This window comes from Heterocephalus glaber, unplaced genomic scaffold (genome assembly GCF_053883595.1).
Source record: "Heterocephalus glaber isolate CG9 unplaced genomic scaffold, H.glaber_assembly_v1.0 deba00000347, whole genome shotgun sequence".
In the NCBI taxonomy this organism is placed as follows: Eukaryota; Metazoa; Chordata; class Mammalia; order Rodentia; family Bathyergidae; genus Heterocephalus; species Heterocephalus glaber.
This window is the reverse complement of record NW_028258143.1, coordinates 58735614-58749127: the sequence shown is the minus strand read 5'-3', so window position 1 is coordinate 58749127 and position 13514 is coordinate 58735614. Positions and strand designations below refer to the sequence as shown.

The window sequence follows — 13514 nt, the reverse complement described above, 5'->3', positions numbered from 1 at the left end:
CCTCAAACCTTTTTTTAGCACATTTCTAGCCGAAGGCATAAAGACCGAGTTGCAGGGAAACCGCTGAAGCCGAAATACAGCCCATACAACAAACTCCAGCGGAGCCCCAGCATTCTAGCAGTAAGTTTCCCTCATCTGCTCACCTGCTTTGTGGAGCAGACTTGCTGAGTTGGAAATGGGCATTAAGGAGGGCTTATGAACTAATGGTCATGAAAAGTTGTGAACTGATTGATTGAATGGTTGACTGATTAAGGGCTATACAAAGGATTGAACCCACGGCCTACACATGGAGCTACATTCCCAGGCCCTTTTATTATTTTTTATTTCGAGACAGGCTAAGTTGCTACATTGCCCAGGTTGGGCTCAAACTTGAGATTCTTCTGTCTCAGCCTCTCAAAGTGCTGGGATTATATGCACATCTTATCTTTCTTATTTTTAACTTTTTGCCACACTAGGACTTGAACGCATGGCCTCACATGTGCCAAGCAAGTGCTCTACCACTGAGTTACATCCCCAACCTAAAAGTTGTGAATTTAAATAGCCCTCATTGATGGAAATTTTAGAATGAACTTCTGAGTTTGTGCTATAGGACACCTTGAACAAAGCTTCCTTAGAAAAGAGAAACTGAACCTCTTTAAGAACTAATACCTTTCTCTTTTACCAAGACCTTGTCAAAAAACTATCTTCTTAACTATGTAAAGGAAGTAAAACTGGGCATGGCAGTGCCTGATTGTACTCCTAGCTACTTGGAAGGCTGCGGCATCAAGATCTGGGTTTGAAGCCGTCTGAACCATGAAAGCAAAAATCTTCCTATTTTCTGGCTTGTGTGTGCACATGTGTATACAAGAAAGTGGTATTCATATTGCTCTCTTTCCATTCTATAGCAGGCATGTTGGTAATTAGCCTGTTTTACCCAATGATGTCAATACGTACTGTTTTCAGTTTTTTAGCAAAAATACCTAGAGACTTCAGCAATAGGTATCACATAAATAGCCAGATGGATTGATTTCAGTCTCCCTGGGACTCGGCCTGGCATAATGTTCAGTCTGAGAGGAGGCTGGATTGGGCAGCCCGAGGTGAGGTGATGCTGAGATTACCTTGCAAAGCCTCCACCTGATGCTGCCAGCAGGCAGTACCTGCAGTAAGCAAATCTTGCTTGCACAGCTTCTCCTGATTGCAAGGAGAGAAATTAAAGATTGATTTCTTACTTCACAGGAAGATTCTGCCCAGGGATTCCTTCAAGTAGAGAAACTTTCTAGCCTACTTACAGGCATTCTCAGCCTCAGAAACTCGATTTAGCGGCAGTTTCTCAGGGAATACTGTAGGAGAAGTAGAATTGACTTTGTTTTCTTGGCTCTGAGTGTCCCTACCTAAACCACAGCTACCTAACCTTGATGCAATTTATCTAAAAGAAGTGAAATGACAGGTTGTGCTTCTCCAAAAACAAAAACAAAAAAACCTCTCTCTAGGCCACGTGCCAGTGTAAGATAGGTCTGAATTCTGAATTGAGCCCCACCGCCTGAACGGGAGCCCCCAGATATGTCTTACTCCTTCTGAGTACATGTGTGTCTACTTAGGGAGACTTCCCAGGCCTAGGACCCAGAATCAAAGATCAGAACAGAGCTGAAATGGAAAGAAATCAAAGTAAAGCTATGCCGAGAGCCACGGAAGCCAGCTTCGTGAATATAATCATTTCTTGACTTCTGATAGTAAAATTTTTTTTTTAATTTAAGGCTTGTTAATAGTGATCTTTTACTTATGAAAAAATATCTATAGTACTGTTATTCCAAAACAACATCCTTGCCAAACTCCTGGTTTTTCTGCCTCCCTCCGTTAGGCAAAACTTGCATTCCAGAAAGATATCATGAAGCCTTTGGCCCCGGCCTTCCTGTCCTCACCCCTGGCAGCCGCGGCGGCTGTGTCCTCTGCCCTGTCACTGCCACCCCGGCCATCTGCGTCGCTGTTCCAGGCTCCAGCCATCCCCCCCGCTCTCCTGAGGCCCGGGCACGGGCCCATCCGCGCCACCCCCGCCTCCATCCTCTTCGCTCCATACTGACTTCCGCGAGCCCCAAGACGATTGATCGAGGCCAGTAGGAAAGCTGAGAAGGAAAATGAAAAGGATTGCAGCAATGTGAGCATTTTGTGTTGCAGTAAGTACCCCCATCCACCCACAAAATGCAGCCTGCCTTCCTGAACCCCAACTCCAAAGAAAAACCAATCGCTAGATTCCAGAGTGCTTTAATGGACCGCTCCTGTAATTTAGGAACGCGAGCAGTAGGCTTTATCTCCTGGTTCCCCTCTCACCCCACCCCATTCAAATGGTATATCTGGGATATTTGTTTTCCTGAAAACGTATTGGTCAGAAAAAAAGAAAATCAATCTCTATTTTCCCATGGATGTGATCCGGCTTAGAAAATAGGGAATATTTTCCTGACAGACTTGAAAACTAGGATCTTCCTCAGATGTCTGTAAATAACTCTGGAATCCAACCGGGCATACTCTAGTGCGGAACAATATAGAACACAAGTTCTTGCTTGTGGATACCATTTACCAACGGATCACAACGTTTTCTTTTCGGTGTACTATTGTTGACAGGGATTGTGTACTGTTTTAGACCCAAGTACTGTTGTATCCTGTGTAGTACTAGATCGTATCTCTTGTCTGAAATCAACATTTTTAGTTGCTGTGTAAATGTTAGGAAGCAAAGTAGCTTTGAATTTTCTCTTTAAGAGAACAAAAGATAATGTATTTTCTTTATATCACATTTTATTTGGAGATATTTAAAGAAACTAGAAAGCCATATAACATAGCTATAATTACTACCTTTTTGCTATTTTTGTTTAACTTATTTTGTAGCTTCATCACCGGTTTGAGTTGCTAAGCAAATGTGTACAAACACAAAAAGAGCTTCCACAATTGCACATTTTTGCACCTCCTGTATATTCTGCAAGAAGACAACGAATCCATGTATTTCTACATAATTATCTCCATTTTTAATCTGTTTTCATTTGTAATGATGCTACATAATTTTGTGGCTCCCTAATGCAATAATGTACAGAAGATATAAAATTTATAATTGAACAATTTGTCTTTCTGTTCATGGACTATGTTGCAGGTCATGCTCCCCTGCCCCCTTTTCTAGGCTGATGTCAACAAGACCGGAATGTTTGTGCTGTCAGGGGCAAGAGGTATCATAAAAACAACAGAACAGAGTTATCTCTTTTAGAGTATCTACATCTGCAATCTGTAAATGGTAAAATGTCTGTGTATTTTTTTAAATGTACCTTTTCAATAAAAGTGCGAAAAATGAAAATCAGTTTTATATTTTCAGTGTTATTTTCTCCTGAGACTCCTCCAATTTGAAATCACCTCATGAATGATCGTTAGTAGGTACAAAGATTGCTTCTTACATATTTAGCATTTTTAAATTGTATTTGTTGCATATTTATTTGTCATGTTTATTCATTACCATTCCCAGCATTTGCATGAGGTGAAACTTTACTGTTGCTTTCTCTCTGAATCTCTAAGAAGCTGGGGCAAACAAAGCAGTGAGTTTGCCTAAAATCATGGTAGCAGCCTGTTAAAAAAATTGTGACTGATTTTTTAAACTAACTGTAGGTCTTCTAAATCCCTAGCTCATCTTTTATTGGTGTCCGTGACACTGATGGTCTCTTGTTATAGGATTTAATCACACCACTCGCCTTTCATCTTCTCCAATCAACACATCTTTCTTTTCTTTTCCCTCATTCTACTACTTGTTAAGTATAAAGATTAGTACATTACTGCTTGTTCTGGTGATCTGGTGAACAAACAATTCTAAATTTAGTGGCTTGGGGCTAGGGATTTAGCTCAGTGGTTCTGCTGCCTGTCTTGCAAGTACAAGGACCCAAGTTTGATCCCTGGTACCAAAAAAAATTTTTTTTAATAAATAAATAAATTTAGTGGCTTAAAATAACTACCTTTTTATGACATCAGGATTTCATGGACCAGGAATTCCAGCAGGGTTTGGCTGTGCTTTTCTGTTCGCTGAGGCATCAACAGAGTCCCACAGCAGTGCCAGCCTGGCAGGTGGGCTGGGCTGGAGGGGCCGATAGCTCTCCTCACACGTCCCCCAGGGGGACATGGCTAGAAGGTTGGGCTCATCTGAACCAGCCTACTGGACAGCAGACACATGGCCTCCCCCAAGGCTTCCTTGTCTTAGGTGAGAACATAGTGCATTTTAAGAGGCCTGGAAGTCAAAGGCTTTTTATGAAATAATCTGGAAACTCCTGGCATGTCACTTACCTTATATTCTGCTGTTCAAAAGAGTCACTAAGACCCATCTAGATTTAAGAGAAGACACTTAGACTTCACTTCAAAATGTGAAGAAAAGCAAAGAACTTACACCATCATTGATCTTACTACATTGTTGTAGAATGTTGAGAGGAGTGGTAACAAAACTTACAGATGCCCTTTCTCCCTATCTTAAGGCCAAGCACTCTGTTTTTTTAAATTGAAAATTGAATTGTGGCAGAATTTATATACTCTTTTCTAAAACAAAAAAATCAAGACTAGTCAATGGCAGTGTAGCTGTGATGCATGATAATATATCTCCCCCTTCATTGCGTTTATCAAAATGTTTGAAAATTGTTGGACTTCATATGTTAGAGTTTGTACCAGGTTTCTTGTAGAGTCTAATAGGATCCCAGTCTCACATTCAGAATTTAGGTTTATTTTAAATCTGAAGAAATTGAACTGTAACCAATATCAGTTAAACTTACTGTGGGATTGGACCTTGAGACATGATTTATAGACATCATCTGAAGGAATGGTGTTTTAGTTTAACACATTGGAGAGCTTTTTATTTTTACCGACTTCAGTGGCAATTATATTTGATTTATCTTCCCTTGTCCTATGTCTCAGTGAAGCTTACAACAATCTTCAAATATTTTTAAATGTCAATATTTAATAGATTTAGAAATTTACTGACTAGATTTATAGAATTAAGGTTTTTTTTAATCACCTCAGGGTCAAAGTACAAAAAGATAGCAATTAATTAAGATGCATGCCTCCAGAAGGAGCGAGCCCTGAGTAGCTATAAGCAAAGATTTATGCAGCATTATTAAACAGATATATTTTATCATCTACCTTGATCTGAGGTGTTAGAGTGATCAACTCTGAAGGATCCACATGCATAATTGAACTAATTCCCCTTCCCAGGCCATTCACAACAGGGAAGACTGCTACAGTACTCCACCTCCTGTGGGTTTAAAAATATGCTGCTTCCTCTGACATAGTCCTGCTATGGTATTGGTAGAATATGAATTGGTCTCAGGTAGGGTTGCCAGATAAAATATAAACTAGTCAGTTAAATTTGAATTTCAGTAAAATATTAACAATTGTTTAGTGTAATATTTATCTTAATAATTTTTGCATGAGATTGCATTTGGCATAAGTATATCCCATAAATAAGTATGCAGTGTTTGGGCCACCCTAATACTAAAAGGTTATTTGTTGTTTATCTGAACTTCAAGTTTAGGAGGATATCCTCTGTTATTTCTTAGCTGGCAACTCTTCTCGGGAGGATTCCTCTTCATCTCAGGTACCACAATGCTTCAGGAAAGAAGCTACCTCTTGGGTATTAAAAACTAAATAATGAGTTTTTAAAGGCTCGTTGTGAAATACACTCACAGACCGAGGACGTTGCATTAAGTAAAAGTCAATGATATTTTGACAATGACTAAGATCAGGACAGGAGGAAATGTAGCTACAGATGCCTTCATTTAAAGTTACACTGATGCTTGTTTAACAAAAGTAAATTATTGGAAAAAGCAAAAACAAATTCTTCAGTTGAGTTCTGTACCCAAACACCACCTCTGATTTCTTCTCCATCCTAAGAGAATTCTTGCTTTCCAGAAATACGGTCGTGTAGAATTTTTCTCTTAGAACGTGCTTTAAAGAAAACTACACTATAGTTAATGCCTAGAGGAAATTAACCAAGGATGTTCCCAAGCCCTTGGGGCGGGGGCGTGGAGCACACAGAGGAGAAAGAGCTGACAGCATCACGTGCTCAAACTCACAAAGAGCTTCTAAAAGCGACCCGCTAAAGAGATTGAGCATGGGGATATTTTGGGAAATGGGCACCCGCTGCCTTAAGGTGCTATGGGAAAGAGGGATCCTGGTGGGGAAGACATGGACGGGAGCATGGTGATAGGCAAGGCCGAAGCTAGCATGAAGACCTACAGCCTTCGTGAGCACAGGCATCTTCAGGTAACAGGCCAATGGATTTCATTTCCCCTCTGAACATCTGCTCGGTGGATTCCGGCCTCTCCTCATCGCACTCCTGTCAGATCCTTGTTTTGTTAAAATGATGGCCTTTTGTATCAGAGGTGAGTAGGCTCTTTAGGAAAACACCAGTTCTGGTACCTTGAGGGCTTAAAGAGAGCTGTGTAGTGCAAGAGCAGATTCCGCAGGGGATGCTCATCTCGGCCTCCTTCCTCCCAGTAATGAACTCCGTAGGGGAATTCATCGGGTGTGTATGCTGCAGGTTCTCAGCCACTATGGAGTGTGACTAGGGAACTGCCCTGATTTCCTCGGCTAAAATTTCCAAAGGCAGAGTGACAATATAATGTATTCTTCTACTCTTAGCTAAGTGCTTAAAATGCATCAAACCTCTGGTTGTCAGATAGAATTTCTTCTGTAGGAATAATGGAAATATCTTTGTGTCACTTTCTGTAGTTTAAGAAGTCACTTATCTACAGATGATTGGACAAGCTTGCCACTAAGCTTTTCATGTTTATTATAGTGAAAGAGCAAAATTAAGCAAGAAGAAAATTACATAAGAACAATACACATGTTGTCCTCAAAAGACCTGAATTCAAATCCTAGTCATGTCCTATGCACATTATTAGGTCCATGATTTTATGTCAGGAAAAAAAATTTATATCATTTTCCTAAAGTCTGTTTTTCACACATAGAAAACAGATACAATGGTATCCAACTGAAAGAATTGTTCTAATAGGCAAATAAAATTAAACAGAAGAAAATGTTTTTATGGATTATAGAATACTATCTAAATTTTGATAATAAATAAATAAATAAAATCAGTATTTTTATCATTTTAAATTTCTAAATTTTAAATAAGATTCTCTCAAATTAGCCAATTTTGTCTTTAATGATCAAGACTCATAGGAAAGTACCTCTATAATGAAGAATAGCAAATTCACTAATTGTAATTTTATGTTCCTATTCTCAAAGGTCTAATTAAAATAGAGGTAATACTAAGATAATGGACCGATACATCACAAGTAGTTTTGAATTGTCTTATATTCCATGTAAGAAAAACAGAATCTCAAATTGTACTGAATCCAAAATGTTTTTACATTGTAAATGAAAATAATCTGAGGTGGGAGGATTGCAAGTTGGAGGCCAGCCTGGGCAACTTAGCAAGACCCTGTCTCAAAATAAATAGAACAGGCTAGGGAGGTAGCTGAGTGGTACAGCACTTGCTCTGAGTTCAATCCCTAGCACTGGGGCAGGGGGTGGGGGGTAATTCATGTTATTAAAAATTTTGAGCATATAAAAAAGATGAAATAAGAAAATTTATATAATTCATATGAATAAAAATTCATATCATTATTCAAGAAATTCTTAAAAATGGGTTGGAGGAACACTTTCAAAAAAGAAAAACAACCAAATAGAAAATGTGGGCCATAACCAGACATGGTGGTGCACACCTATAATCCCAGGACTCTAGAGACTGAGGCAGGAGGATTGCCTTGAGTTTGAGGCCAGCCAAACTACATAGTGAGACCCTGTCTCAAAAAAACCCCAAACCCCCCCCCCCAAAAAAGAAAAGAAAATGTGGGCCAAAAAAGGCAAATATTTATATATTCATATACACACACACAATTTTACTAAGTATGAAGTTTTCATCATCTTTGGCCCAGGAATTCCATGTCCAAGGTTGTATCCTAACATACTATATACATGACATAAATACAAAAAAATTATTTATGTGTAAGTATGTTCTGAAATAGTTCATCTGAAAGGGTTACATTCATCCATATGGAATGAGTAAATAAATTATGGAGCCAATTTGCAGTAGAAAATAGAATGATCACTAAAAATAATGACATAATTCTCTGAGTATTGACATGGAAAGATGTCCGTGACTTGTCTCCAAGTATGGGAAATAAAAGGTACAAACCAGCACACCGAGTATTATGTCATTTGTGTTAAATTTTAAAACTATATTCATATGAGAGTTGTCTGATATTAGTAGTTATAGTGACTTAGACTTATGGAAGAACTTACATTTGGGTTGCAAATTTTCCTAAGGGTTTACATTTTATTTATAATCTTTGTCATAGCCTGAATTTCTTACAATAAACCTGTCACTGTTTTAGAATCCAATAAATCTAATTAATCAGTTATCCTCAAGTGAGATGATCTATACAATATAATGATAGATCATTTCAAATGACTTCAATAAATTATAATTTTGAAGTAAATATATAATAAACATCAAATAAAATAATTATAAAAATTGAAAGCAAGGAAAGTTTTATTTCGGTTTTATTCTGCCTTGAGAAAAACTATTTTAGTAACACGTTGAGAAACTATAATAAAGTTATTTTGAAAAGGAAAAAATAACTTGCTTAAATGATATAAATGGCCTCTAAGTCTACTATTGTCAATGCCACTCACATGTATTCTTCCCACCCCTCCCTGTTTTGAGGATTCTTCTGTTGCCCAGCCAAGGATTAAACATCAGTTCTTTGAAATTGCACAGCCAATGCATAGATTTACGTGACTCCATTTTTTTCAAAACACTGAGAAATTAGGCCCAGTTATTCTAGTACTGACATTATTATTAGATCAAAACACATTTGTCTCTCACTGTTGGTTGGAAATCCTTGTTTTCTATAAACTACATCTTTTGGTGAATAGGCCATTCAATATTGAGGTGACCACCATCTTAGCCATGTTTGTCTGATATGAAAAAAAGAAGAAAAAACAGACTATATAAATACAAATAGCTGATATGATTTCCTTGAAAAGAAACTGAGTTAAGAAGGTTGGAATGATAAAAAGATAATGCAAAACAGAAACTCTCTTCCCTGTTAAGGAGTTAGATCCCCATCTAGATGCCCTCCATATAAGAATTCACTATTTGGATGCCAATAATTTTTTCACTTTCCACTAAATATGAACATGTGGCAGGTATGGGATTGTACATTAAAATCAAAGCTTGCATGATTAATAAGAAAACTCTCTAGTGCATAAATACTTTGCATTTGGATTTCTAGCTTTCCAAGATAAAGATCAGTAGTCTCCTCCTCATGGCTCCTGGTATAAGAGACTTTTGTGAGATGCGGTGTCATTAGGAACAATGGTAGTCAAATGCATGCCTTTGTTAGAACAAAAAACTAGCTTTAATTTGCACTCAGAATTCTGAATATGGTTGATCTCACTCTAAATCAACCATATGGGGTAGGTGAACACTGAAGTTAGTTTGGAAGCAGAAGCCATGCAAGAGTCAAAATTACCACTGATTTTAGTCAGAAAGCAGAGCCTTCCCAATACAGTAGTAGTTTGATTTGTCTACAGACAAAAAACTTGAACTGAATGAATCTTCACTAAGTGGAAGGGACAACCTAGACCACAGATTCTCCAAGGGCAATATATAGAAGAATCACATGGAAAGTTTGCTAAAATGTAGATGCCTGGGTTCTGCCCCTTAGAGACCATTATTCAGAAAGGTATGATTGGCTCCCAGAAATCTAAAGTTTAGCCTCCCAGTGTAAAATTAAGGGAAGCATTCTTGGCTTCAGGATGCCTATGACACTCCTGAGACTAGGCAGGGCTATATGTGAAGTCCAGACTAAAGTCAACATTTCCAAGAATTATACTGAGTAGACTGAACTTCAGATTCAGATGCCAAGGAAGTTCCCTCTGCAGAGAACTAAATACTTTCCAGTAACAAATAAGAATGTTTAAATGCCCTAGGAATCATTTCACTTGTTTTTTCTTCCTTGCAAATAAAATCCTACATAGCCCTTCAAAAACAAAAGAAAAGAATTAGTTGGTAATATAGAAGAGGACCTGGTAAATCAAGATAAACAGAGGAATCATATTATCTATAATTTAAGAACAGAAATAAGGGGAACATGGTTTGGGGAGTTTATGAAAGATATGGGCTTGGTCTTAGGTAGCAATTCTAAAAAAGTAAGAGGAAGATTACTGAGGGTAGCTTTCAAAACAATATCTCTTAAATTTACCCAACATTGTTGTGGGCTAGGAAAGATAGGAGAAAAATCCAAAATGTATCTCAAGGTATCATTCTATCCCATGATTCTAAAACTTGGCTACAATAATATTAATTTTTAAATCGGGATAATATGTCTAATGTAAGTCTATTTTTCATATACAAGAGTCTTGGTCTCTTCAGAATGACATTTCTCTTGCTTTTATGTAAACTTTTGGATGGAACATTTTCTAAAAGTTATTACCTATGGTCTTGCCTTCCTAACATGATACACTAGTTAATAATCTTTTTTTAATGATTCAAGTTCATCACTGAAACAATTAGTGAACTAAATGTAGATGGGATACTATTAGAGACAGCTAATTTAGGTAGAAATATTATAGGCATCAGATAGAGCTGGGCCCTCAACAGAGTCAGAACAAAAGGTGAAAACACATTACAACCATGGCTGGAGATGCATCTGCTAGAGACTACACCTCAAGACAAAGACGAAATGACCAGGCCTGCATGCTTCCCCAAAGGACAAGATAAGCAGTAACTCCTGGCCTAATGAAGTCTAGATAGATACTAGTCACCCCAGTGGGTGACCAAAACCTCCAGACCCATCATTTCCTAGAAAAAGTCTTGGTTCCTTCCTTGTACACTTGGTACGTGACTTGTTCCCCTATTGAATAAATATTACCTAAGCGACTATACTCATAATCTTATTGGTCAATCATAGCTATAACCCATGTTGTTGTGCTCTACAAACTTCCCTGTAAAGTGGGGTCCCTGGCTACACATTCAGGACCCTTCCTGCCTCTTGGAAGCTACCCTCTCAATAAATATTTCCTACTCTTAACCTCCATTGTTCCTAGAATTCATTCTTCCATTTTAGAGAACAAGAACTCATTGTGTCAGAAATTAACAGGTTGGGAATTATAACATTTCCCTTATATCATTTGGAGGTCCTATTTCATCTCATATCATCCCTGTATCAATACATTTATGGAAAGAAGAAAAAATTGAGGATTGGACTTCATAAATTTTAGTTCCCAGAGCCTAAACTTACTAAGCATGTTATCTTAAGCAGGTTTGAGATTCAGTATCCTCCTCTATAAAATGTTAATGATGTCACTTCTGTATATACCAAAATTTATTATGGGGATTAAATTCTAAAAATCATACTAAATGTTCAGTATATTTTTAGCTAGTCTGTTACTGGATGTCGATGTCAGGCATTGCATATATCCAAGAAGCAGACAAGGACTGGGGTTCAAGGAGATTTTCACAGACTTATCCCAGACAGCCTCATGCCATTGCCAGCATCCCCCATTACTGTGCTATACCCCTGTCAGAGCACCAGATTCCACGGCCAGATCCTGGGGACCATTTGTGGAAACACACAGCTTGTGAACTGCTTCCAGAGATTCCTGCTGAGACACAACATCTCAGTTATAAAAATGGAAAAATGAAGAAAAAGAGCTTCCAGTTTAGTCCCATCAGCATCACTTTTTTCAGAACTGGCAAGGCGGTAAGTGGAGAAATGTGGTTCAGATCATTGGCTTGTTTAAAATCCTGGTGACCTTGGGGAGGAAGGGCAATGGAGGGAAAGGAATGGCTGTGAAGACAAACACATTATGGACATTATTTCAGTACAGTTCAGTTGGTAGGATAAGCACCAAGGTAAACTCCTGAAGAACAAGAGAGCTCAGGTGGCAAAAGGGAAAAGCCTTCCAAAGAGAAGGAATGGCATGAAGTGAGTGAGTACATTGTATGGAGAGATCCAGAGAAGTTCATAGAGGAGTTGGAGAAGACCCGGAGGTAAGTGTGGGTCAGCATGAAGAGCTTTCTACAGCAGTCTGGACCAAATCCTGTAGCTTGTGGGGAACATTAATTTAGAGTAAAAGGATCAGATTCACATTTAGGGAGATCTTTCTGATAGCAATATAAAGAAGGGCTGGAGGTTGTTCTGTGGACCAGACAGAGTTATGGGTACAAGGATGGCCTAAACTAGGACCTCAGTAGTAAAAACTATAAAATACCTTGGAAACAAAGCAGCAGCAGCAACATGTTACTGCATTTTAAGCATCCCAAGAGCAAGAATAATGGGACCTGGTACAATGAAGAGCCTCACTTGATCCTCACTGAAAGATTCCCCTGTGTGATTTCCATTCTCTCTGCATTCTCTAAGACTTGAACTAACACATCCAGTAAATGGATGGATGATGGGAACCACATCAGAGAGGCCGGGTGAATCTGCTTTCTAAGTAGTCCCAGACCACAGTATTCTCTGAGTCCATTGTTTCTTTTCTTTATAATGTATTATTTTCCTTAGTGTCAAATTTCAAAGTATTTATTCTTCATCCTCTAACTTTCTATGAATGGAGAAACCAAATAAGCAAGACTGTTAGAACTGTGTGTAAAATAGGAACAGAGCTCCCAGAGCAGCCTGGGGGATGCTCCCAGGAATAGAGTGTTTTCCAATCATTCTTAGTCTTTTTTAATATCTATTTCAGCTGCTCAACAGTAATTTTTTTTCCTTTCTTACCTTCAGGTGTTCTGTAGTGTTTGTAAGTTGAGGATGTCATAGAAATGATTCTGGAAATGTATTATGAATCATTATGATGACATGCAAATAAACCACAACCAGCTTAATTCATTCTGCAAACCACAAAGTGCCGACCACTGTGTTGAGAATACTAAAATAAAGAAGACTCCCACCTGGACCTGAGGAGCTAATTAAGGCCCTCAATGGAAGCAAAGTCAATTATTAGGATAGTGGGTTCCTTTTATATATTTGTTCTGATTTGTTTTAACCCGATTTGTTCTGATTTGTGGATAGCAAAGAGATGAATTTTATTTAGAGACCCTCAACCTGGCTGAAGATCCCCTGAGAAGCTTTCAAAACATGTCAGAGCTGTATCTCAACATCAGATCAATTGAATCAGAATCTGAGATGGTGAGCCCCTGCAATTAATATGAAAACAGACTCCCCTTGTGACCTTCTCAGCAGACTAATAGTCATCAAAGGGTTTGAGAATAAATCTCTGATTATTTAGAACTGAAGAGGGACCACAGATAAGATGCCAAGAGGCGTTTGATACCCCAGATACTTCTATGTGTGGGCAAATTACATCCCTAAGTTGAGAGAAAAAAATAAATAAACCAGCTTCCTAAGCGTGAAAACGGAAAGAGAGGGGAAGAGATCATAGTGAATGATGTCTTACCTTACTTCATCAGATCATCTTCGAATTTGGGGGGCAGGAGGGAGACAGGGTTTCAC

At 38.3% G+C, this 13514-nt stretch overlaps 1 protein-coding gene across 17 annotated transcripts in view; it reads left to right on the top strand.

Annotated features, from left to right (window-relative positions):
- Znf385b (zinc finger protein 385B) overlaps positions 1-3316 on the top strand; it is a 423340-nt gene extending 420024 nt beyond the window's left edge. For all 17 annotated transcript variants that reach the window (XM_004868150.4, XM_004868149.3, XM_087201052.1 and 14 more), the window contains 2 exons: positions 19-120; positions 1838-3316. In XM_004868150.4, the coding sequence (XP_004868207.2) occupies positions 19-120; positions 1838-2056 (321 nt within the window). In that variant the 3' untranslated portion in view covers positions 2057-3316. The remainder of the gene's footprint in view (positions 1-18; positions 121-1837) is intronic.
- Positions 3317-13514: the final 10198 nt, after the last annotated feature.